The following is a 23015-nucleotide window of genomic DNA, read 5'->3' on the forward strand; positions in this document are numbered from 1 at the left end:
GGGACTGTCGACGTCGAGCATAGCCTAGAGTGACATGAAAGGAAGAAGAGAGAGACAGTGGCGCTGGGACAATGTGGTTTGTTGACAACGTTGGGGGCGGCCCTGTCAGGGTCCACGCTCATTTACCGACATTCCCAGCTGTTCCGCGCCGTCTTTTTGGTTATTGCTTTAGATCGGATCACCGCCATCCCATAACTTGAGGCCTCAGGGGCGCAAAATAGAGTCTTTTGCGTAGTTCTAGTGCTACAGAATTAGTGCTAGCCTTTTACTCGTGGTGTACATGAAACAGGATGGAAAACAAAACAAAAAAAAGTGTATGCCCGCAAAAGTATCCCAACAACCGACAAATGACAGCAGAAAACGAAACAAAGATCGGAATAATATATATAACGACAGGAGGGGCAGCGACGACTATGAAATAATGGCCACTAGGTTGTTGATCCAATGGATCACCCTGGCAGAACCAATATGACCAGGCGGGAGGAAATTGTGGTTGTACGCCAGTCCGACCATGTTCAGTTCTTCTAGGGCAATCAAGAGGTCTCTGCTCGCGAAGAACCTTTCCTCCTGCTTCTCCAATGTCGAGGCCGAGGAACCACGAGGCTTGTTCTCGTAGCGCAGTCCTTCCGGTTGCAGAGAAGACCACACGCGGAAGATGTTGGTAGCCGATCGAATCGCGTTGGGATTGGAGGACGAGGCAAAGGTGAGCTGGAACTTGTCCTTCAGGCTATCATATCTGCAACCGAAACGTCAGAACCAGACTATGTAAACCTCTAGATTCGTTACTCACATGAGGGCCATGACATCGGGGAAGCTCGTAGCCAAGTCCGAAAGCAACCCATACCACATCTCCGTCTCTGCATCGTCTCCTTGCGCAGTGGTGATAGCGACAGCAGCGAACATTGCAACCAGCAAAGCCGTAGCAGAATCATTAATTCCCAAGAAGGGAGGGGTAACCCTCGGAGCAGAGGTATCGTCATTTTCCACGTCAGGAAGCCCTGCATCTTGATGCCAGGCATCATCGACCAAGCTCTCCTTCAACAACCTTCGATACGACGCCGCGGTCGTCGAAACGGGCAGGAGAGCAAGGAAGTATCCGAGCACGTCCGGGCACAGGACACTGCTGTACCCGTTGAACGCGCGATCGTTGAATTGGTTGTGCGTCTTGGCAGAGATGGTGAGCAGGCGTCGTAGTGCCTTTTCCGCAGCATCTCTCGAGAAAGCGTGCCGCATTCCTTTGAAGATGACGTGCGCCAGGGATATCGAGAAGTGCTGCTCGAAGGAGATGAACGAAAGGTCGTCGAGGAGATCCTGCTGGTCCTCCAGTTGTGCCCGCATTTCCAACAGGAAGTGCGTCATGGAACCCCGCCTGAAGTACCCGCGTTCTTCCAACGCATCCAATGAAATCGTGAGGAGATTGGCAGCTTCGTTGTAGTAGCTGGGGTGCGATGATTGTAACAACGCAACTGCCAGCCAGAAGAACATGTGAAGGTATCGCGAACCGTGCTGAAGTACGGGGATGATCTTGCAAAGGCAGCGAAGCATGCTGACGATAGCGGTGTTGTTGACGTCTGGGGGTTTCGAAAAGGCGGTCTTCAATGCCACGAGGATCTGGTAAACGAAGTCATCGTCGACGTCCGCGTTTGCAAGCGCTCCGAGCACAACGAAGGCTCGGGTCTGAACCACAGGGGAGACTTGGAATGCAGCTGCAGTAACCAAACCCATCCACCGTGCTCTCCAAATATTGAGCAGGCCTGGATCCAAAGTGTCAACATCTGATACGAGAGATCATATGGGCAGTACTCACCCCTTGACCCCGAAGTAACCTCTGTAATGCGAAGCATCAAATTGACGAGACCCTCCAATTGATCCAACTGTTCACGATCCGAAGAGGGATCCCAGCTCGTGTACTCGCTCGTGGGCGTGTCCCGCGCCAAACCAAACATCTTGAGGGTGGCGGGCGTGGTGCATGTCTCCATCAGCTGCATCAACTCTGGACCAGACAGCTCTTCCGATCGCGAGATGTACAAGCCTTGCAAAAGGTTGACAACAGTTCCATATACAGACTTGCGCACCAGCGAAGGACCTTCTGCGGCAGTGAGGGTGACGAGATGGCAAAGTTCCGGTACGAAGAGTTGGGTGATCCCAGCTTGCTTGGGTTGCATTGTTCCCAGAGCCGAGACGAGGCGAACCAAGGTCGCGATTTCGTTCCAATTGAAATGCTTGGTCAAGCTGTTGGGTGGAAGATTACTCTTCTTGCTAGCGCCAGCTGGTTTGCCAAGGGCCTAGACAGAGACAGGCAATCAGCCTACGCAGTAGAAAGAATACACACGTGTTACGCACCCTGCGAAGCCTACTGTACAGGCGACTCCTAACGCTGATCGAGGATAGTGTTGCGATGATCTGGGCAACGATCTCGCATCTTCGGGTACCAATTCCTCCATCGATTGCAGCTCGCACGAGTTCATCGAGGATCGTGTCAGTAGCATAGGTCTCCAGCTTGGCCATTTCCGCCCAAACGAACTTCTGAAGGGTCGATGACGTCTGGTAAAGAGGGTAGTTAGAAGTGGTAACGAGATCTGCATTGGCGCACAAACCTCGGGGTACGTCAAGGAGAGGTCCGCCAATGTCCTAACGCAATCACGGAAGCGCGTTCCCGACTTTTCGTACAAAGGACTGGTCGGATTGACAAACATGGAGAGGTTCCGAATCCACGGGCTCATGTAATGGAGGCAGTTGATTCGTTGAGCAACAGCGCTCTGGTCCATACTCGACATAGCTGCCGAAACTTCATGAATGAAGTCCAATGTCAGACGAGGTGCGAATTCGGCGAGCTTCTCGCTAAGATGGTTGACGAAGGTGAAGGGATCGCCTGGGATGAATCCGGCTACAGGACTTGTGTGAGCCATGATGACAGACCATCAAGTTCTGAACCCACCATTGCGAGCTACTATGGGCGATTTGTCGTACTTGAGGTATGTACAGATTGCACCCAGCAGGTTGTAAGCCGCTCCCCGCAGCTCTTCATCGTTAGGATCGACACTAAGGAAACCGATATGGAGTAAGGTTGCAGGGATGTTGGAGAAGCGGGAGAATCGTTCTGTGAGCGGCGATTGGATCTCCTTTAGCTTGCCCTTGGCTGAGCGAATGGTCTGCATTACTGTAAGCGGATGCTCGATGTCTTATTGTGAGAAAAATTCACCTTGACGATAGTATCCCGCTCTGTCGAGAAGAAGTAGAGGTGCTGGTGGCGGCGACGGATGATGAACTCGTTGTTCTGGGTTGGTTCGCCGGTCAAGATGTTGTAGGTGTCGAGCACTTCTGACAGAGGAATGATCTCCACATATCTGGAAGCGAAGCCTGGGGAGATGGCAGATGCTTTGGCCTTGGAATCATTCAGCGAACGGTCCGCTCAATTGAAACTTGAACCTACCGTCGTGAACTTGATGTGTCTAGACGTTACTTGGAGATCAACAGAAGTTCGCATGTGTTCCTTCTTGAAAGTGATGGACGGGAAAAATCCTTCGACGGGCTCTTGTTCAATCGTCACTGATCACACGACGAAGGTTAGTTTCAGGCGGAATCATCGTCGAACGGGCACTCACCAGGATATTCCAATGCTGGCAGAACTTCAGGTGGAACGCCGGAATCAAGCAGTTGTTCGACAGAAACGTACGCTCGGATGTCATTGCAGTACGGTGTGCCTAGGTACTGATCTATCAATGAATCAAGCCGATAACACTCCCAAACGCACCTGCAGAGACGTTGTACAATCGGCGAAGGTACTTGTGGGCGAGGTGGTTGGGATTGAGAACATGGGCAGTGCGGAATCGAGCTCGAATGTCTGCCGGGACGACCTCTGCACAGAACTTCAGCCATTGAAGTGGTAGTTCAGAGATCGAGGAGAACGCAGTGCAGTCGATGATGACATCGAATGGGCGATCAAGGTATGGCTCAGATGTAGCGGTCTTGAATATGTGGTACATCAACAGCTGGATATCGAGATCTTCTACATCCACCTTCGAGAATCGGAAGACAAAGTAAGCAGCATCATCCTAATTTGATTGTTAGAATCGGTCCCCCAGAATCAAATAGGCACTTACGTCTCCTAGCTCCGTCTCTACAAACAAATCACGAACGCGAGTGGTGCTTCGGCCGTTGCACTCGGCCATCAGGTCCAGGTATTCATGGTGCTCGGTAGAGTTGGCCAATGATGGGCGAGGAACCTCTAAAGGTGTACCGAGGTCGACCAATAAAGCACAAAGGCCATCCCAAGCTCGCTTCCCGTTGATCGCAGAGATGTCGCCCTCCGACGAAGGTTTTGACAGGCTGAGCAGTTCCTTCCCAATCTTGTCTGCATGCTTGTCGAAGAAGCGATGGAGCACGATAATGTCGGTGTCGTCCGGGGTCAGACCATGCCAAACATCATTATCTTCCGATTGCGATGCGGGTATCTCCTAGAGGCCGGTCAGTATTTTTTGGCTAATCAGTCGAGAAACATCTTTCATACCTGTAGGTTCTCCAAGAAGTCGGTGATCTTGGCAAGATTCTCCCGCGTAGTGGGATCCTTCTGGCTCGCCTGAACCTCGCCACCTTTCGACCAGAGGGCATGGTTGGCAAGGTTCTGAACGAATCTCGCAACACCCATCAGTCCTCTCCTCGTCAATGGATCATCTTTGTCTTTGGGCAGTTCGATGTCGATGGCTTCAGGGGAAACGATGACAGGGGAGATAAACCTGTATACAGTTTGTGAGTAACCAGATCCTGCACAAATGCAAATGGCGACATATACTTACCGAAGGAAGATAAAGGCACCGAGGGCCGCAAATCTGGAATCTGGCCACAGTTCCGCCCTAGACACGGAGTGTAAGTAGAAAAAGGAGTCGAGGTTGGCATTAGACGTACACAGTCTTGCCGATATGGGCGCAAACCTCACGGATCATCGGAGGGACAATGTTCTTCGAGGAAATGACGATGTTGATGAACATCGAGGCCAGGAACTCAACATTGGGCCCGCCACCAGCAACCTCACCCTCGGGAGCAGAGACCAGCGTTCGAATGAGGGGGGCGATGATGCTTCGGAGGTAAGCGTAGCCATGGATTCTCGCGAACTGAGAAAGTAATCTCGTACACGTCGAATTGCTACGGAAAAGGGCGGCCTCAGAGTCTGAGTGGAGGATGTCAATTGGCAGCAAGAGATTAGGAGCTAAGAACCGCTTACCAGTTTGCGAAACCTCCCGCTCAATGATGAGCTTCATGAGAGCCATCAAGGAACGTCGACTGTCGAAGACGTTTAATAGGCATGAGATGATCATGTCAACCTCGCTGGGGGGACAGATCTCGCAGATGGTCATAGCGAGAACCATCTACGGACGGGTCAGGGAAAGGACAAGAATGGACGGATCACAGTTCACTTACGTCTGAACCACGAAGCAACTGAAAAAGCTAATCTCAGTGTCCATTTGCTGGAGAAAGGACATTGCGCTTACATCAGAGAAACGAGCGGACTTGTTGGGTGGTGGAACCTTTTCCGGTGGCTCAAATATTGTACCCTCACCGAGAACACGGGCGAAAACGTGAGCAAAGATCGTCCGCTTCCTGGGATCCGAGTCATAGGCAAGGTGTAGGCATTGCTTGAAGCCGCTCTCGCTATTCGAGCTGACAAGGTGGGTAAGGCCTGTGATGACGAGGTCGCGGAGTTCTGCTTCCTTCTGTGAGGTCTTCATACGCTAGAATGAAGTATTTGAATGAAGCTAAAGATGTCCTGAGCCCGGACGTGGACATACCTGATGAACGGAACCCAATTCAGAGGTGCTATCCGAGGTCTGCGGGGGATCGTGAGGCTTGATGGTTGGAATATGGAATACTCCTGGTACTTACCGGTACGTCGAACCGATACTTGTCCAAACACTGCAGTAAACGGTCCGCGTAGCGTTTGAAGAGACCGGAAACCACGTGCAAAGTTTCGTCGGCGGAGTTCGTGACCTCAGTCGTCTGAAGTTGCAGTCGATCGAGAAGCTTGACCGCTGTCCGAAGACAAGCCATGTTGAGCTCGGATTGGGCCATGTCGTGCTCCATATATCCGTTCGGCATTATCTACCCAAACCGTCAGATGTTGCCTGCACATCGAGAGTAAAGACCTACCGCCAAAGGTTGGAGCCAGTCCAACACAATGTCGAGGATGTTGTTGCGAATTTGATTGTCCTTCCTGATTGTCAAGATTTCAGAGTTGTCGCAGATGGATTTGGCGAGCACGCAGAACTTGATCTTGATTCGATGAGAGGCTGGCTCTTCGTATCGAGCGATAAATTCAGCAATCGAAAGCATTAGAGAGCTGATGTCGATGGTGATCGTGTCTTCCTGAGGACCGTGTTGGCTGTCGGCGAGGAGCTTGAGGACAGCGATGAATTGATCGAGGAACAGAATGTAGTCTTCCTTGAGCTTGGGACCAGCTCCTTGTTCGATACTCCTCATTTGCCTATGGAATGATCCCGTCAATAAAGTGACCCTAACAAGGTGAAAGATGAGCTTAACTCGTCCATGAACCGGATAAGCTTGGGATAGAACCGAGGGCTGAGTTCTGATCCCAAAGCTTCTCGAGCAGTGTCGCGAATGAATGCGTCATGGTGCATCAGCAAGCTAATCAGATCGCTAATGAAGGTCTCCGCGAGGGCCGGGATATGTTGGAAGACGCGAATCTTGTCAGGCATGAACTCGGAGGGGATGGTGTTGATGAGGGTGGTCATATCAGGCTTCTCGCTAGTGCAAGTACCGCAGAGCGTGGCCAGGAACAGCGTCAAATTTTGCCATTGGAAACGGAATTCCTGGGGAATATCGTGAGATGACTGGGAGGAACGACATTACTGGAAAATCACCTGATGCTGTCCACCAAACGCAGATCGTAAACTCGTGTTCCCATTGAGTTCCTCGTTCAATGCCTCGTACACTGGCTGAGAAATAGACCTCCATCGACCGTAGCACTCTGCCCAAACGGCTGAATGGATGGGAGAGCTATAGGAGATCAGCCTGATGAGCTTCCGGAGTCGCTTCTGGTACCCCACTCTTCCTACCACCATTACCCGAGGATCACCGATCTGTTCGTAGACAAAGTTCCGTTTGCTGAACTCCTCTTCACCGAGAATGGGAGATGAAGGCGCGTTCGGGCGCTGCTCAACTTGGGCCAAAAGTCGCAGTGACTTCGCAGCAAGGTGTGAGATGTTGACGTCGGAGGCAGTCAACGATACCATCAGAGCGATCTCCGCGAGGGTGAGGGCAGGTGTTCGACGTTCATCCAGTTGAATTGCTCGAACGTGTTCCATCTGAAGGAAGGGTGAGCTTGAGGTCCATGGAACGAAAAGGGAACACATACATCGATTCTCTTGCTGTAAATGTCAACGATAGAGTGAGCCAAGGATACCCAGAGATGGTGAGCGTCGGCGTCGGCCCTGGAATTCAAGAGGTTGTGGCACACGCTCTGGAGCGTGATTGGCCTAAAAATAGATCAGTCTTCGACGAATACTTGATTGGATCAATGAGAACCTACAATGAGCGCTTCAGACTCTCAACCGTAAGTTCTCCAGCTTTATCCGTTGGCGGGACCAGGAAGCTCAACTCTGTGACTTTGCGCAAACAACTCGCAGTCGAAACCTTGACCGTCGTGTCCATCTGAGCATCCCACAACTTCACGGTCATCGTAATCCAAGTCTCCATCTCTGCCTCCGTGATACCCTTCATAAAGAACATGGGACTCTGCCTCCAGATGGAAAGGATGGAAAGCAGGAGGATCTCTTTGTCGCTGAGCGTCTCTGATGGCGTCCTCTTGCCCTTTGGTCGACTCGAGATCCGCTTGACGTTGCCGTACTGATCTAACTCCGGCCGTCGTACCGCCGTGCTCTGAATTCAATACATCAGATATAATCAATATGAAAGGCCACAATGACGTACCGTCAGGACGGCGCGACATCTGTGAGCAATGGCATCCTGCAGTCTGTCTAATGGCTTCTGCATCTTGATACGGGCGGCCTGGGTCGCGGGTTAGATTGTAAAGTGGTTTAACCAAAAGGGCGACATACATCTTGGTTGAGCGTCAGACATGCTCGAATGACACAGGTCTTGACAGCCTCAGAACGTTCTGGCTCTATGCAGACACAGAAGATGGGTATAGAGTCCTCCTCGGGTAAGAAACGGAAGATAGCAACCAAGGCGTCAGCGTAAAGTGCAACGTCGATTTCGTCAAAGGTCTCCCAGAAGGCTTTCCTTGACATGCTATTCCAGAGGGCTCCTTTGATCTCGTGCGCCAAGTCGGAGGCAATGAGGAGGATGGGAACTTCGTCGTTGCCTTCGACAAACGCCGCGACGCGACAAAAGTCCACAGCACACGCCAAAGCGACCTCTGAGAGCTTGGAGTTCGAGTGGAGATGTCGGACGAGTTCTTGACCAAATCGTTGTTCCTGCATTGATGGGTTATTATCGATCTAAGAACGCTAATCGTGTGTCTACTCACCTTCCGTTTGGGGGTGCCATACTGTGACGACTGGACGTCGGCTTGGATGCGGTCATAACTCATGCAGTTGAGCAAAATCAGACATGGCCACAGGATCCTCTCGTTTCCATGGGCCGACGGGTAGAGCAAGTCAAAGACGCGTTCCGGGGCGCCTTCCGTCTTCCCTCTTGTTCTAATGACCTCGTTAAATTGACCAGGGTATCGCTCTATCCAGTTCCAGAGCGCTGTTCGAAGAGAGATGGCGATAGCAACCTGTGCATCACGTCCCATGTTGACCAGTAATGAACTGACATCTAAAGCGTCGTCAGAAGGCTACCGACGGTAGGTACCATAATGTTCTCACCGTTGAGAATGCTGACAAGTAGTGGACGATCCAGGTTCGAGTATGCCATCAATTGGAGGTCAACGTGGTCGGGGTCATCTGCCGTACCTCCCAGGAATCGAATCTTGGCCCTTAGCCTGTGGTAAACTACAGGCCAATTCATGACTGAAAGGTGGAAGATGACCCGACCAGTTGCCTTTGCGATGAGGTTATTCACAGCGGCAGGGTTCTGAAGCAATGAAAGATGTGTCTTCTCGTAGGCGCGTGGTGCAACGGTGGAATAGAGGGTGGAACTGATGCTCATCTTGCCGGACTTTACAGACATAGCTGACCGCTGCGAGCGTAATGACGGTTCCCCGTTATCCCCGCCGCCACCTGCAGCGGCGGCTGCAGCCTCCAACACGGCTTCCATCTCAGGGGTCATCGTGATGTTCATGGTGTCATGGAGTTCATAATCGCGGAAAGAGAGATCGGTAGAGTTCGTGGCGAGCATCAAAGGGACGTCGTAGGTCATGGTTTGTCGTAGAAACAGGACCATCACGCTCAAAAGGTATTTTGCACATGAATCGTCCATGGGAGTGGGTTCTGTCCACGTCGAGCGTATTGACGGGGCAGCCCGGGAACCCGTCGTTTGAGGGGAGTCAACCATGGTCGAGGACTCCGAGGACCTGGCGTCCATCGACCTGGACGCCGACGGGTCAGGGTGCCAGCGGGATGCCATCGCCAGTGACAGCACCTTGAGGACAAACAGTTGAGATTGGAGGACTTGGATCGTAGGGTTCTCGGGCTGCTGATGCAGGTCTCTCTATCAGGTTCCCTTGGCAATTAATTTGGGGCGACACTTGCCTTTGCGAGTCGATCTGCTGTCTCACCCAAAGTCCACGCAACCAGATCCAGCGAGTCCCGCGACAGTTCGACGAGTGTTTCAATGGTTTGCTGTATCAGAGGGTCGTTCTCCACACGATCCAGGGGTAGCCCTGAGCTAACTGGAAGCTGCAATGATATCGAAGATAATGAGTTCATTGATATCAGCAAGAGGACGATGCTTTGGGTACTAGAAAGTATCGCAAAGGGAGCCACGTACCTTCCCACCAAGCCGTTTAACGAGAGCAGCTACCACCGGTTGCTGTGGGTTTCCGGGATTCGCTTGAGGGGGATGTCCCGAGGACGTCGACGCGCCGGCACCAGGGTGGCCATGGTATGAGTCTGAGCTCTTGTGTGACCTGCCTGAGGCGCTACTATATGTGTTCCCTGGTTGACCTGCAGAAGCAGACGGACGGCGAGTAGGCATCTTGGTTGTGAACTGGTAACGCCGTCTACTGAGATCGCTGCTCGCCGCGTGCTGCGTCTAGAAAGGCTGCCCGAATTCCTGGGAGTCTGAGGGGATAGGGTAGAGATATCGTGGCGGTAGAAAAGGAAGAAATGGAGGCTGGAAACCCCGAAACCTGATTGCTCAGGGATCGACAAAGTTGACGGCCAAAAGAATCACAGCGACCTAGAGCTCTCAAAGCCAGTGCTCGGCGGGAAGCCGGCCGAATGATAGATGACTAATCAATTGGCAATGTTTGCGGCGGTGGGCGCTTCGACAGGGTTGGGGCATCGGCGAGTACGTGAATTTTGCTTCCAGCACCCACGATTGACTTTCTGGCTGTCTGTCAGTGTCTTTTTCAAGGTCATATCCATCCGATATCCCTTAATTTCCGCTTCCAAAACCGTTGTGAACTCGGATCATTCGACTTGAAGCCGTTTACTAGTGCCACTCACATGTCCAACCATTGCCACTTGGTATGTTTCGCGTTTGTATTCGCAGAAAAAATAAATCAATAACTGTCCTTCTGAGGCTGTATACTCTCGAGTATATGACATAGGATTTCTATTCAGTCAAGCAACTACATGCTTCCGATCTGGTTTCATTAAGCACTTACTCGCGATGCGGCCACCCGCTCACCCACCGTTCTCATCAGTTTCCGTTGCCCACCGCTCCACGATAACGGTGGATTAGTCCCTGTAATATTGACCTACACCCACACCACCTTGCCCGATAGTTGGGTGAGGGTCCTCGGTCGATTCTCGATCCGGTCGACAGTCTACACAACGACAGCTATCTGTATACGACTCAAACCACTGTCAGTCGAGGGTGTCTGGTAAAGTACCGAGTGGCAGACCTCTTGACGTAGCTAATAATTTAGCTGTTGGTCCTACCGTCCCCCTGTCTACATGTCGTTCCGATAACCCACCCGGCAACGGTAGCAACATCCGTGCTTCAACACCTTGGACGGGGACTTCACCCTGTTCTCACCTGTGGAAGTTGGGGCCTACAAGCACCACTTTCATGGTGTTATCCTTGCTTCTCGACCTTGTCTCTAAATACCATTCACCTTGTCGACTTGTTCGAATCTACCAGCAAGTCCATCCAGGTTGAACCAGCTCGACTATCGGACGCCACAGTTAATCACGCACCATACGTGGGCAACAATGGGATCTTAAGCTCCCACTCTAACTTCGGAGGCCATTGTTGGACCGTGTGGTCCTCATCTTAAGACGGAAAATACTCGAGTCATCTTTGAAAACCGGACAACCGATCCCACCCCTCAATCTTCGGACTATTACGCTGCGGGGTATCCGCAACGATAGGGCATACCGGTAAGTACGAACGCATAGGTGACAGGCAATATGATAGACATTATTTCACCAGGTTCCGGCAAGTGGGGGATCGGTCACCTGAGGAATAGTTGGGATAAACACCCGACAATGAACGTTAGAGCTGTAAGTGGCATCGTATCGATTTTACGTCGAGAGTGCCACTGACCGGCCGATGGTGCAGAAGATCACTTCTCCACTGGTTACACGGCTTAATGGACTTATCGAAACGCGTCGGGAACTTCCACCAAGTGACGCATTCCAGTGTCAACCGCCTAGTATGCTTACCTCGATCCAAGACTGGTCGCATCAACCTTCGATTTCCGAAATCTCATTGTTCTTCGGATGTTGAAATACCGCCGACCCCTTTCCATTCGGGACATTCCTTCCTTCATCATGCCTTTCGCACGTTGACTGGAATTCAACGAACTACCCCAGAAGCACGTGAGACAGACAAGTTGACATGGTCACTGAAATTGTTCGCAGAGTCCATGGTTGCGGAAGACGGGTGCCATCATCGGGACCAGATTGACAGGACAATGCAAGGTTGGAGAGCATTGGCATGAAGAAGGTGTGAACCTGTAACTTGTGATCCCTCCCAATCCATACTCACCGTCATTTCAGCGCCGATGTGTTGCTAATCTGGACAGTGACTCGATGGTCTCCATGCGATGATCTCAAGTTTCCCATTGTTCGTCTAGTTAGGACACAAGGTGATCAAGGCTCCGAGTCTGCCTTTCTTCCAGGTGGAGCCACGCTTTCTGGGGACAAGAAAATGTTCAAGTGCTTCTGGATACCATAACCTTGTTTTCTAGGCGCCTGGACGACGACTATCGATGACTTGACGGCGAAGGAACTCCTGGGAGATCAAGGCGCTTCAAGCGAGCACCGCCACCGTCCTGGACCTACAAAGTCCCACAATCCAGCTACCCCCTTGCAGCCGAATTATTCATGACGTTCGGAGAAGGTTCTCTGGGCAAGTCGCCTGATATCAGATCTTTGGCTCCATCAAACTATTGTTCGACCGATCTGGATGCTTGGGACGTGTTCTGCATGGCCGCAGAGAGCCTTCTTCGAGATGACAACAATGGGCTTGAGGAAATGATGACGGCCTTAAACGGATGGTTGTCGGTTTCTAGAGGAATGGGTTGTGAACCAAATGGGAGAAAAGATGAGTCGCCCCGGGAGATGGAGGAATATGGACGGAAGTGAGCCAGGTCATGCGGCGCGGGAAATTAAATAAAAGGGCTGACTCGGCAAAAACAAATTTGAGACCCCCCAATTCCGCGTATCAACGCATCGCAGGTCTCTTCATCCCCAACAGCCATTTCGTCTGCTGTGCGCCTCACTCCCTCTACCCTCGATTTCTTGCTCGTCGTCTGCTATCGTTTTTGGTTGCTCTCTCGTCGTCGTCGATAATCGCCGTTTTCCTATCACCAATTTGCTCATTTATTTGCTCGATTGCTGTTCCTGAATTTTCTTTCACATTACTTCTCTGCGCTGTCGTTGTTTCTAGCTCGCTGCTCTCTCTTCCCTAGAAGTTTTCGGGACAGCCAGCTGCCATTTCTTAACCATCTCTTTGATCTTGAATTTTCCTTACTTCCAACCATCCCCCTTTTTTTGCTGCCGTACGCGCCATGTCGCGACCAGACTCGCAGGAATTTGACTTTCCACCGGTGCTACGTGGTCGGTCAGACGGGCCACGCGATGTTCTAGGAGGCTACGGATACTCTGCGATATACAATGGACAGGATCGACGGACAGTGACCACGTCGACGGGGCATCCCCCGCGGGAGTACGGGTATGGGATCGATAGTAATATGTCTTCCGGACCAAACAGAAACAACGCATTGAGTGCTCAAATGTCCCCTGCACTCGGTTCATTCTCTTCCTTTAACCACAACAACTCCCTCCACCGTCCTTCCTCGTCGCCCTCCAATATCATCTCCACCCACCCCGCCCCCGCCATCTACCACTCCTCCCCCTCGAGCGATACCCCCCGCCACGTCCATCAATTGCACCCGCCATCGTCGACAACAGCGACCAACCCCGCGCCGCTTCTCCCTGTTTCCAGCTCAAATACGTCGCGCTCAACGCTCTGGTGGGGCGATCTCGAAGTTTGGATGGATGAAGAATACGCCAGGCAGGTCTGCACGCTCATGGGCTGGGACCCCGTCAACATCAAGGTCCCCCATCCCGCCCCAGACCCAGCGACCGGTCAGCAGCCCGCCAACAACCCGGGCTACTGCTTCCTCACCTTCCCGTCGCACGCGCACGCCGCGGCCGTCCTCGCCCAGATCAATAACGCCGGGAAGTCGGTGACTATGCCTAATTCGTCCAGGCCATTTGTTCTCAATTGGGCGAGTTCGGTGCCTGCTTCCGCCACTGGTGCCTCGGCGAGCTTCTCCGGCGGGGCGTATCCTTCGAGCGCTCCCCAGCAGCCCCAGTACCAGAAGGAGTACAGCATCTTCGTTGGCGATCTCGCTCCCGAGACCTCCAACTCGGATCTCGTCGCTGTCTTCCGTAATCCTGTCTTGGGTCTTCGGAATGACCGTGAGCCAAAGTACATCCGTCCCTTCCTCAGCTGCAAGAGCGCCAAGATCATGCTCGATCCCGTCACTGGCGTGTCGCGGGGCTATGGCTTCGTTCGGTACGTCGGTTTCCATCCTCGCTGTGGAGTTGCTGTTGACCTCGCCTTTCAGATTCACTGACGAAGCCGACCAGCAGCGTGCGTTGATTGAGATGCACGGTCTTTACTGCCTGTCACGACCAAGTATGTCCATTTTCCCGGCCCGTGCCCGTACCTATGCTCACAGCTTCACAGTGCGTATCTCCCCTGCTACTGCCAAGCACAAGAACCCGCCAGCTCCAGCTCCTCCATTGTCGATCTCGCCCTTTGACGTTTCGCCAACTGGGCTACATCTTCAAGACCCCAAGAACCAGGCTCTCACCGTTGCCCTGCCTCTCCCCCCGCAAACCAATAGCGTTTCAGCCCCCATCGCCGCCACCACATCCAACCTTTCTATCAATAGCAACGGTGCCTCCACGTCTGGCTCCTCCATCGGTGGATCCCACTCGAGCAACTCGATCAGCTCCAATTCGAACTCGAGCTTGACCTCGGCTTTCGGGTCTGCGACCTCTTCCGAGGATGCCTTGAGCCTTCAACACAATGCGTTGGCTCAGCTTGCCAAGCAATATGCTGGTGGCGATCTTGCAACAGGTTCAGTCAATTCTTCCTTCGCCAATGATCCCCAATTGAGACAAGTTCTTCAAGCGCAACAAAATGATCCTGCTCCCCGCTTTATGGTCCACGAGGATCACTGGAAGCACCAAGCGCAGGCTCGTGCAATCCTGGGCAATCTCATTGGTCCCAATGGGGAACAGCTCACCTCGACGGACCCTTACAACACCACCGTCTTCGTTGGAGGGCTTTCCCCCTTGATCTCGGAGGAGACATTGAGGACTTTCTTCGCTCCTTTCGGCGACATCCACTATGTCAAGGTCCCCGTTGGCAAGCATTGCGGTTTCGTTCAGTTTGTTCGCAAGGCGGATGCGGAGCGCGCTATCGAGAAGATGCAAGGATTCCCTATTGGAGGCAGCAAGATTCGCCTTAGCTGGGGTCGTAGTCAATGTGAGTCGCATTTTCTTTGCATTCGCCTGAACCGATGTTGAACTTCCGAATAGACAAGGCCGCTCAGGCCGCTGCCCAGGCTGCCCAAGCAGCCCTTCAGCAACAGTACCCTGGTGGTCAGGTTGGAACTCTCACTCAAGAGCAAGCACTCTCGTTGTTGCAAAAGTTCGCCATGCAGAACTATCGTCCAGAACAGCCTCTCCCTGCCGGAAACCCCGTCCAACTTCCCGAGGCAGGTGTCTCCGACCACTCTGGCATCAACTATGCGACCATGGTCGCGAACGGTGGAATCTCTTTGGGCATGCCTCGAGACGATACCGGTGGATCGACTGATTCTTACACAGCCTACAGTCTCCCTCGCCCAGAAGTTCACCGCACTCTCTCCAACTTCTCGCCATTCTCACCTGATCCAGCACTGTCCGTCCCTGAGACCCAGTCCCGTCGGGATTCGGCCTACCTCAACTTCTTGGGACAATCGCAGGAGTTGAAGACGGGTACATCCCCTACTGGTCTCGGTAATGGGTCCAAGGTTTCCCCCACTTCCAGTCGACCATCGAGCGCCGTTCGATATGGTAAGTGTGATGCGAGTTGCTGGAATGCACCTCCGATGCTCAACGACTGTATAGGACGAACTGAGGGATCGATCTCCCGACCACCTTCCGGCCCCGCCATTGGTGATGGTCGACCCGAGTACGACCCGATGCAGGACCTGAACAACACTCTCGCCAGTCTCGAGATCGATCGCCCTTGGAAGTCGAATGAGGGAGGCCAGCCTTCCAGCGCCCACTCCGGCCAGTTCCATCTTTCCACAGGCTCCTCGCCTTAATTCAGGTGTAGGCATGCCTTTTCATCCCTTCTGTCGTGATCGCCTTTTCTTGGAAACAAAAACTTCAGTCTTGATTTCTAGCTATCTTTTTTCTTCCTTCTATCGACATCTAATCTCGCTCTGTCTCGCTCCAAGTCGCTCGCCTTGTTTATCTCGCTATCCGTCTCCTTCTCGGCTTCGCAAAAACTTTCCATTTAAACCATGTGGACTTCAAAAACCTTTTTGAATATTTTTCTCGCTCATGTCTACCCATCTCCATCTTGTCTTTGTTCTCGTTTTGTTGCTTTCCTTTTGCCCGTATCTTGTCATCGTCCTAAACCGTGACTACATTACCCATTTGCCTACCGCCTCCCTCTTTTGTTCCACATCATCCTCTTATCTATTTCATCCAAACAGCTTTCATCACTACCTCGTCTCGATCACCCGTTGCCCTTATTCCCTATCCGAATCTCTCACACTCTCTCGCTTTTCTTCGTCGTAATGTCTTGTCACCCTCTCGCATTTGTAGCGTTCGTTCTCGGTTTCTCTTCATTACTTAGCAGCTCGATTATTATTTCTATATTCTCTACCTGGTTTCTAGATATGAAGTATGACGATGCATAATGCACAGATGAAGTTTCCTTTTCTCTCTCTCTCATACTCTTATTTGTGTCGTGTGCCTTGAGTCCAGTCCGGTTCGAAGGGTCTGTTCATTTCCACGTTTGCTGATGGTGTGTGAGTGTGCGGAACCTGAATGCCTCGACGACGTGCACGATGGTCGGGCGAGATCAGGACCCGCTGGGACTCGTGTTGCACCTGCCCGAGCATCAGTGCGGTGAATAATTATGTGGAAGGGAACATCAAAAGGAGGATACATCCTTTGAAGTGAGGCTAGATTTGGAGTGCTCACGCGAGTACTTCATACAAGTTAAAATCTCACAACGTCCAATATTCCACATGCTGAACAACGTCCTCAAAGTCGTCCAAATCGTCCTGCGTGATGCACAAACAATCGTCGAAGCTAAGAGTGTGGAGTGGGCTTCCAAGCAGCGACCTGCAACGCAGTAGGTGTCTCAGCTCCAGGATGTCGTCTTCTCTGTCTTCCGAGGCATCTGTGACAGTGAGCTCCTTCAGATTGGAGAGGTAGACTTGGTGAAATCGCGAGTCGCATTGACTCGATGGTAGTGTGTTGCCCTGAGCCCAGCCCGCATAGTCTCTCGACGCCAAAAAGCCCTGCCTAAAATTCCACAAACATATGTGCTCGGCCCTCGAGGTTTGAGACTACCACAATAGATTTATATATAGCCCCACATTCAGCGTCACAGTGCATCCCAGCTCTGCCCATACGCGTCTGCTCCCTCATGCCAGACTGGCTCTGGCACATCAGGCCAAAATTCCACACGCGCTACAACTCTTTTCAGCTTCTCCACCTCCCCCGCGGGTGGGGCCGTGCAACGGAGGACTCGAAGAAGATCAAGAGAACTTCCAAGTGCCGCTCTGCGCTCGAGCAACTCCCCGATGGATTCCAAATAATCATAGAACCACTGGGTATCCCCTTCCTTCGAGTGCAGAGTCATCCAGCTATTCGAAATCGACAGTTCTGCGAGATTGGGTAAATGATGGGGGCGTCGACGAGGCTGGATTGCTTCCTTCGACGAGCTGGGTGCGGTCTGAAGTCGTGGACTTTCTGATCTGGGAAGTTCTGGTGCCATGTTCAAAGCGGGATCTGACCGAAGGTAAGAGCGCAGGTATTCGACTGCCTGACCTTCGACGTCGACCGTGTAAACTGAGGGAAAGGGTTTGAGGAGAACCTCCCGAATGATGGTAATATCTTTCCGCTGTTGGAAGATGGAGAGAGATTCCACTTGGGTAGTTGGCCATGGCGAAAGGGCGAGGCGGGTGAGGGGCGCGCTCCAGGACCAAGACGCTGCGAACGTCATTGAGAACGAAGCCACGATCTTCTCTTGATCTGGGGCGGACTGGACTGCAGAACCACTTATGTGGAATTTCGGAACTCCTGATGCATATGCTATATCTAGCTGGTCGATGGGAAGCTGAGAAAACGGGCTTTGGGGGGAAGATAGTGGGAGGGATATCCAAGAAGAGGCTAGCGCTCTTCCAAGGTGCAGAAGCGAGTCTTCATAGGTGTTTCTGCATTCGAGAACCAAGACCATTGACCCCGGGAGGTGGAGTTGGGAGAGGAAGTTCGCGGCATGTTGACATGGAACCTCAAGACGCAAATGGTTGAGATGGGGTAGGGGAATCGGAGCGGAAACGAAAGGGAGGTTTTCCGGCGATCGGCGAAATTCAGGCCATCCAATATCAAGGCTTTGAAGTGCTGGCATCATGGAGACAGCCAGGATGAGCTGATTGAAAGTGAGCGGGCTCATCTGTAACGGCGGGCAGTCATCGCCGTCGATCTTGGCAGATACGATGCTGAAGTTTGTCAGAGTTGGAAAATGTGGGGGTGATGTGCCAAAAGACGGGATACATCCGATGAATGACAGGGTCTGTAGCTTGGGAACACCTTTTCCAAATATACCATCTGGTATGGCGGAGGATCTGGCGTCAGAGTACGCGTAACGTTCGTCGTCGAGGTCGATGTTGGACGAATAAGGGTTGACACTGACTATTGTCGCAGTTTCCAGGAGTGGGAGTGGTGCGACGAGGCCTTTGAGCATGGCATGAAGACGAAGGGGTCCCGAGGTGAGCGAAATATGCTGGAGACGATGCGTTTGCTTCAGGATCTTTCGCAACTTTGATTGCGATATCCTTGTCGCTTGTGTGTGATGGGAAGGTACGTCGACGTGTATCGAGAGTGGAGATTCCTTTGACCGGGAAATCATGGCATCCAGCCATTCCGGGGACTGCGAACTGCTCAGGTAGCCCCACAAGGTCGAGCAGTCCAAAGCCACCGTTCTCCAGCGACTGCACACATGGGCAATCCGCACTGCCCATCCCAAACCTTGCTTCCCACCCGCTTTGCTCGTAGCATCCCTAATGAAGAGGAAGATCTGGGACAGTATCTCTGAGGGAAGTTGAACCGCTGGATCAGCTCGTTGCGCCTACACTTCAACTCTTGGAGTTCAGTTTCGAGGGCCTGAATTCGGGCGTCGAAGCGAGCAATTGTGTCCCTGAGCGTCTCCACTTCCGTTGGCAAAGGCATGGTCAAACCTTGAGCAAGGTCTCCTGGAAAAGAATGGTTGACAGATATGATATGAATCGTAAGAAAGAGAAAGTCTGGGTGGCCACGAGCCAACAACGTTCATTGCCAACCCGGTGCTCGGCGGATCAGCACCTGATCATCAGATTGTACATCATGATTATCATGATGACGGGCGCGTAATCATCGGAATCTCCCGCACGGCCGCGTACATACTTTCGCCCTGCCCCGTACCTTTCAAGCTTGTTTCAAGCCACTCTGAGTCTGTTCGACTATTTGGTTTTGAATAGTTTGTCTCTTCGCGCCCGGGATTCCAACTTCAACAGAGGAACAACTTCAGCTAGGGTAGGATATTTTTCTCGTAAAGGACGAAAAACTCACATGTTCGCTGAACACCTCGATTAGAGATGGCCTTGACCGCAGCAGGCACGACCAAAGTCGACTTGGAGGAGGCAGAGAACGCGTCTCTAGACAGACGCATTCTGGCTCTAGAAACAGAACTCCGTAAACTCAAACGCGAAAAGAATGACAGAGCAAAAGTATCGCGCTTGCCCGACGAAGTCCTCTGCGCAATTTTCCTATTCCTGGCAGAGGATATGAAGGCTTCGCACAGGATGGGGCGGATTACTTGGGTGTGTCAACGGTGGAGAAACGCGGCACTGAGGCTCCCTTTCTTGTGGACTCACCTCACAGACTTGTGCCGTCGCGCTGGCTCTCGATCTTGGTTCTGAGGTCGCAAGTGGCACCACTTGCCATCAGCATACATCCCGTCCACAGAAAAGGGATGACGCTCTTAAAGATTGCAATTTATTGAAGCAAGAATCCCACCGACTGCGACTCGTCGATATTTACACCACCCATGACCTGTATCCATCCCTCGTCAAGTGGTTGGTTGGCTCCGCTCCACAACTAGAAAGAGTTTCAATTCGTATAATCGACACCGATGGCTCCTGGGATCTCCAAGGCCCGATAATCAGTAGGCCTACCAATTTGCCCCGCGATTTTCTCAATGGAAATGCTCCCAAACTACGGGAGCTCGTTTGCAAGGGATGTCTCCCTTTCTTTTCGGGCTCCATATCCAATTTCGTGAACCTCACCAAACTTCACATCGAAATGGACACATTCCATAGTTCTGGACGCGATCCCCTTCCAACCGAAGAACAGGTGGTCGAGACGTTGTCCAGGATGCCAGGCCTGGTTCATCTGGAGCTGAGACTTTTCCGACCGCTTGCCAACGAAGCATCTATTGTTATGTCGTCGAACGTTGGAAGACGACCACCCATGCCACTTCCCCGGCTTACTCATCTCTCCCTCGCCAGTTCTTGCCTCAGTATCGCATCCCTCCTCGAACACCTCCATCTTCCTGCTTCAATGAATCTGACTTTATGGTGCAATTACGCCGACGAAAACTCGATCGGTCATCTTGCCGATGCCCTCAGGTCCTCCTGGATCTCCTTGCCACTATCAACGTCCTCGCAGACTCCATCTCAGCTCCCCGTCGAACAACTGGACCTTGGCCTAAATCCACTCGGGATAGGGTTCCATGTAGAGGGTTCTGCATTCGACGAATCGACAAGTCATGAGAAGATCGCCGCCACATTTTCCATCGCCTTCATATCTCGCACGACTCCCATGATCAACAACCCGAACGTCATTGTACCATGGCGCTCAGCGCTGACCCGACTAGCGGTGTCCCCGTGGCCATTGAACCGAGTGAAGGAAGTGATCATATCGTCACCAAGGCTCACGGCCGCTGGTAGTGATTGGATCGACGAGTCAATCTTTTTGGGGCCGTTCCCAGCGCTGACAACTGTTAGCCTCGAGCAGTGCTCCGGAAACATATTCATGGACGTGCTCCTCGCAGACCCTGTCTTGGACGTCGAAGCGGGCCAAGGGAATTTGCCAGTTGTGCCGCGATTTCCTCTTCTGAGAGAGTTGACATTCATCGACATGCCTCGCCGTTTCCCTGGCCAAATTTTATGCCTCGCAGACATATGTGCTGCAAGAGCTTACCGGGGATGTCCAATCGAAACCGTGCATTTTGTTGGCTGCTCGAGACTCATCGAGGAGGACATTGAGCAGTTGAATTCCCTGTGGGAGGTTGTTCCCTTTGTATGCTTCCGTTGATTCAATGTTTTTATATCAATATTGAACCTTCGTCTAATCTTACTATCCCTGTTCTGACGAATAGAATCATATTTTCAATTTCCGGTCTGTGAAGATGTGCGAGAAAACAAATAGTTGGTATTTAAATACGAGCAGGAAATGTTAATCCTCGTTTAATTCGGCCATCTGGGACTCCAGGATCTCGTCATAGAGTGAGGGCCGCATCGATGGATGTGGCCAGAACTCTACCCGCTTAGCAGCACCCTGAAGCTCCCCCCTATCCCTCAGACTCGGCGTGAAACAGTCAAGGAAACGAAGGAGATCGAGAGGGCATCCGATGTTGGCTCTGCGCGTAAGCACATAACTCAGGTCTTGCATATATTTCCAGTACGACAATCGGGTGGGTGGGGCCCCAGATACTGACGAAATTCTAATCGTCAGCTCCCTTAGACTGGGAAGACGAAGCGAATAGCGAGAGCGAGGGTGCGGGAGGTTGGTGCCAAGGAAGCTTGACGCTGAATGTAACGCAGGATCTTCTCGAAGGTACAAGAGAAGACGCTCAGCAGCTTCAAACTCGACGTCGAGCGTACAGAGTGACGGGAAGGGTGTGGCGAAGATGTCGCTGATTAGGTCCTGCTTCAGCTTTTTCTGATACACCGTCATCGCTTCGACTTGGGCAAGTGGCCAAGGAGACAGGGCTAGCCTTGTGAAGGAGGTCGGCCAGGTGTCGCGAGGTATGCGAGCCCTCAGTGTGATCCAGAACGAAGTGACGACCTTATCTTGACCCGGGTAGAATAGACACCTGATCCACTCAAGTGGAAAGTCAGCTGCGTAGAATTGCATATGTCCAGTTGGCCGAGGGGGAACTGGGAAGGGGATGCTTGCCCACAAGATAAGGGGTAGTGTCAGGGTCGGAAACAGAGAGAGAGAAGAGAAGGACGTAGGGAGGGCGGAGGGTAGCCTTGGTCTCACGTTATAAGAACGTGTACCCTTCGTCACGGCTCCAAAGGCTGGCTAGGCCGAAGGACCAGACGGAAACGCCTTCCGGCGGAGAGACGAGAGTGAAGGACGACTGGAGCTAAGGCTCGAGGGTCAAAGGCGATGAGGAAGAGAGTTTACTGAGGAACTTAGACTGAGAGATTCGAAGCGTATGAACCTAGTCGAGATTCCGGATGAGGTACCTACTACAAATTGAGATAGTACTTATAGTAAATACCGGCGGGGAATCTACGGGCGAATCGAGACGAAATGACGAAGTCCAAGAGGGAAAGAATAAATCGAGAACCAGAACAAGAAAGACGAAATCGTACACAAGAAAATCTAGAGTACTCGAGAACGACTACAACGACCAATCGTGAACCGGCGGATAAAATCCAAACAAGAACGTTCGTACGAAGAGGTCATCTGAGTAAACTGGAAATCAAGTGTAAAGAAATAGAAGCAAGAAGAATAACGACACGGCGGAATAAGAAATAGAAGAATAACAGGATACAGACGTACTTCGAATACACAATACGAAACCCATTTGACAGCTTGCCAAGCGCGCGTCTAAAGTCCACAGGATTATCCGGCGGATCCGAGAGTTCCGGCACAGCCGCGAGGCCGCGCGCGCGCGCCAGTCGTGACCTTTCCCACGCTCCGCGGACGTCGCGCGTCAAAGTCGAGAGGGGACCCGGCGGGCTGGAATGAAGTGGGTATAACGGATAGAATGTATAAGAGAAAATACGAATAATAATATCGAATGGTGTTGAGGGTGAAGGAAGGGTGTAGTTGTACGTATCGAGACCCGGCGGTTGCACGAGCCCTGACAGTACCCCCCTGTTACGGCTGAGCCCTCGAAGCCAA

The 23015-nt window shown here is 52.1% G+C and overlaps 5 protein-coding genes across 5 annotated transcripts; 2 read left to right on the forward strand and 3 right to left on the reverse strand.

Annotated features, from left to right (window-relative positions):
• Nucleotides 1-206: 206 nt before the first annotated feature.
• Nucleotides 207-10116, reverse strand: CC1G_14717 (hypothetical protein; the record flags this gene model as incomplete). The annotated part of the gene is made up of 29 exons (XM_002911242.1): nucleotides 207-736; nucleotides 791-1754; nucleotides 1808-2285; nucleotides 2344-2544; nucleotides 2598-2887; nucleotides 2939-3152; nucleotides 3203-3385; nucleotides 3434-3549; nucleotides 3606-3704; nucleotides 3755-4055; nucleotides 4104-4457; nucleotides 4511-4736; nucleotides 4797-4853; nucleotides 4906-5167; nucleotides 5222-5366; nucleotides 5419-5436; nucleotides 5490-5729; nucleotides 5787-5825; nucleotides 5881-6096; nucleotides 6145-6478; nucleotides 6535-6824; nucleotides 6876-7319; nucleotides 7370-7490; nucleotides 7544-7893; nucleotides 7945-8022; nucleotides 8073-8450; nucleotides 8504-8796; nucleotides 8847-9630; nucleotides 9910-10116. The coding sequence occupies 29 exons, from the start codon at nucleotides 10114-10116 to the stop codon at nucleotides 412-414; spliced, it is 8007 nt and encodes a 2668-aa protein (XP_002911288.1). The 3' UTR covers nucleotides 207-411.
• Nucleotides 10117-13285: 3169 nt separating this feature from the next.
• CC1G_08852 (RNA-binding protein Csx1) lies at nucleotides 13286-16548 on the forward strand (the record flags this gene model as incomplete). Its single annotated transcript, XM_001839074.2, has 5 exons — nucleotides 13286-14115; nucleotides 14168-14238; nucleotides 14290-15096; nucleotides 15150-15668; nucleotides 15723-16548. 5 exons carry the CDS (start codon nucleotides 13286-13288, stop codon nucleotides 15920-15922), a joined length of 2427 nt encoding a protein of 808 aa, XP_001839126.2. The 3' UTR covers nucleotides 15923-16548.
• Nucleotides 16549-17220: 672 nt separating this feature from the next.
• On the reverse strand, nucleotides 17221-19067 carry CC1G_08853 (hypothetical protein; the record flags this gene model as incomplete). The annotated part of the gene is made up of 2 exons (XM_001839075.2): nucleotides 17221-18898; nucleotides 18973-19067. 2 exons carry the CDS (start codon nucleotides 19065-19067, stop codon nucleotides 17221-17223), a joined length of 1773 nt encoding a protein of 590 aa, XP_001839127.2.
• A 404-nt stretch (nucleotides 19068-19471) lies between these two features.
• On the forward strand, nucleotides 19472-21191 carry CC1G_08854 (hypothetical protein; the record flags this gene model as incomplete). Its single annotated transcript, XM_001839076.1, has 2 exons — nucleotides 19472-19696; nucleotides 19758-21191. 2 exons carry the CDS (start codon nucleotides 19472-19474, stop codon nucleotides 21189-21191), a joined length of 1659 nt encoding a protein of 552 aa, XP_001839128.1.
• A 141-nt stretch (nucleotides 21192-21332) lies between these two features.
• CC1G_14718 (hypothetical protein) lies at nucleotides 21333-22013 on the reverse strand (the record flags this gene model as incomplete). Its single annotated transcript, XM_002911243.1, has 1 exon — nucleotides 21333-22013. One exon carries the CDS (start codon nucleotides 22011-22013, stop codon nucleotides 21333-21335), a length of 681 nt encoding a protein of 226 aa, XP_002911289.1.
• Between the last annotated feature and the right edge of the window lie 1002 nt (nucleotides 22014-23015).

This window comes from Coprinopsis cinerea (assembly GCF_000182895.1).
Source record: "Coprinopsis cinerea okayama7#130 chromosome 5 map unlocalized cont3.5, whole genome shotgun sequence".
Classification (NCBI taxonomy): domain Eukaryota; kingdom Fungi; phylum Basidiomycota; class Agaricomycetes; order Agaricales; family Psathyrellaceae; genus Coprinopsis; species Coprinopsis cinerea.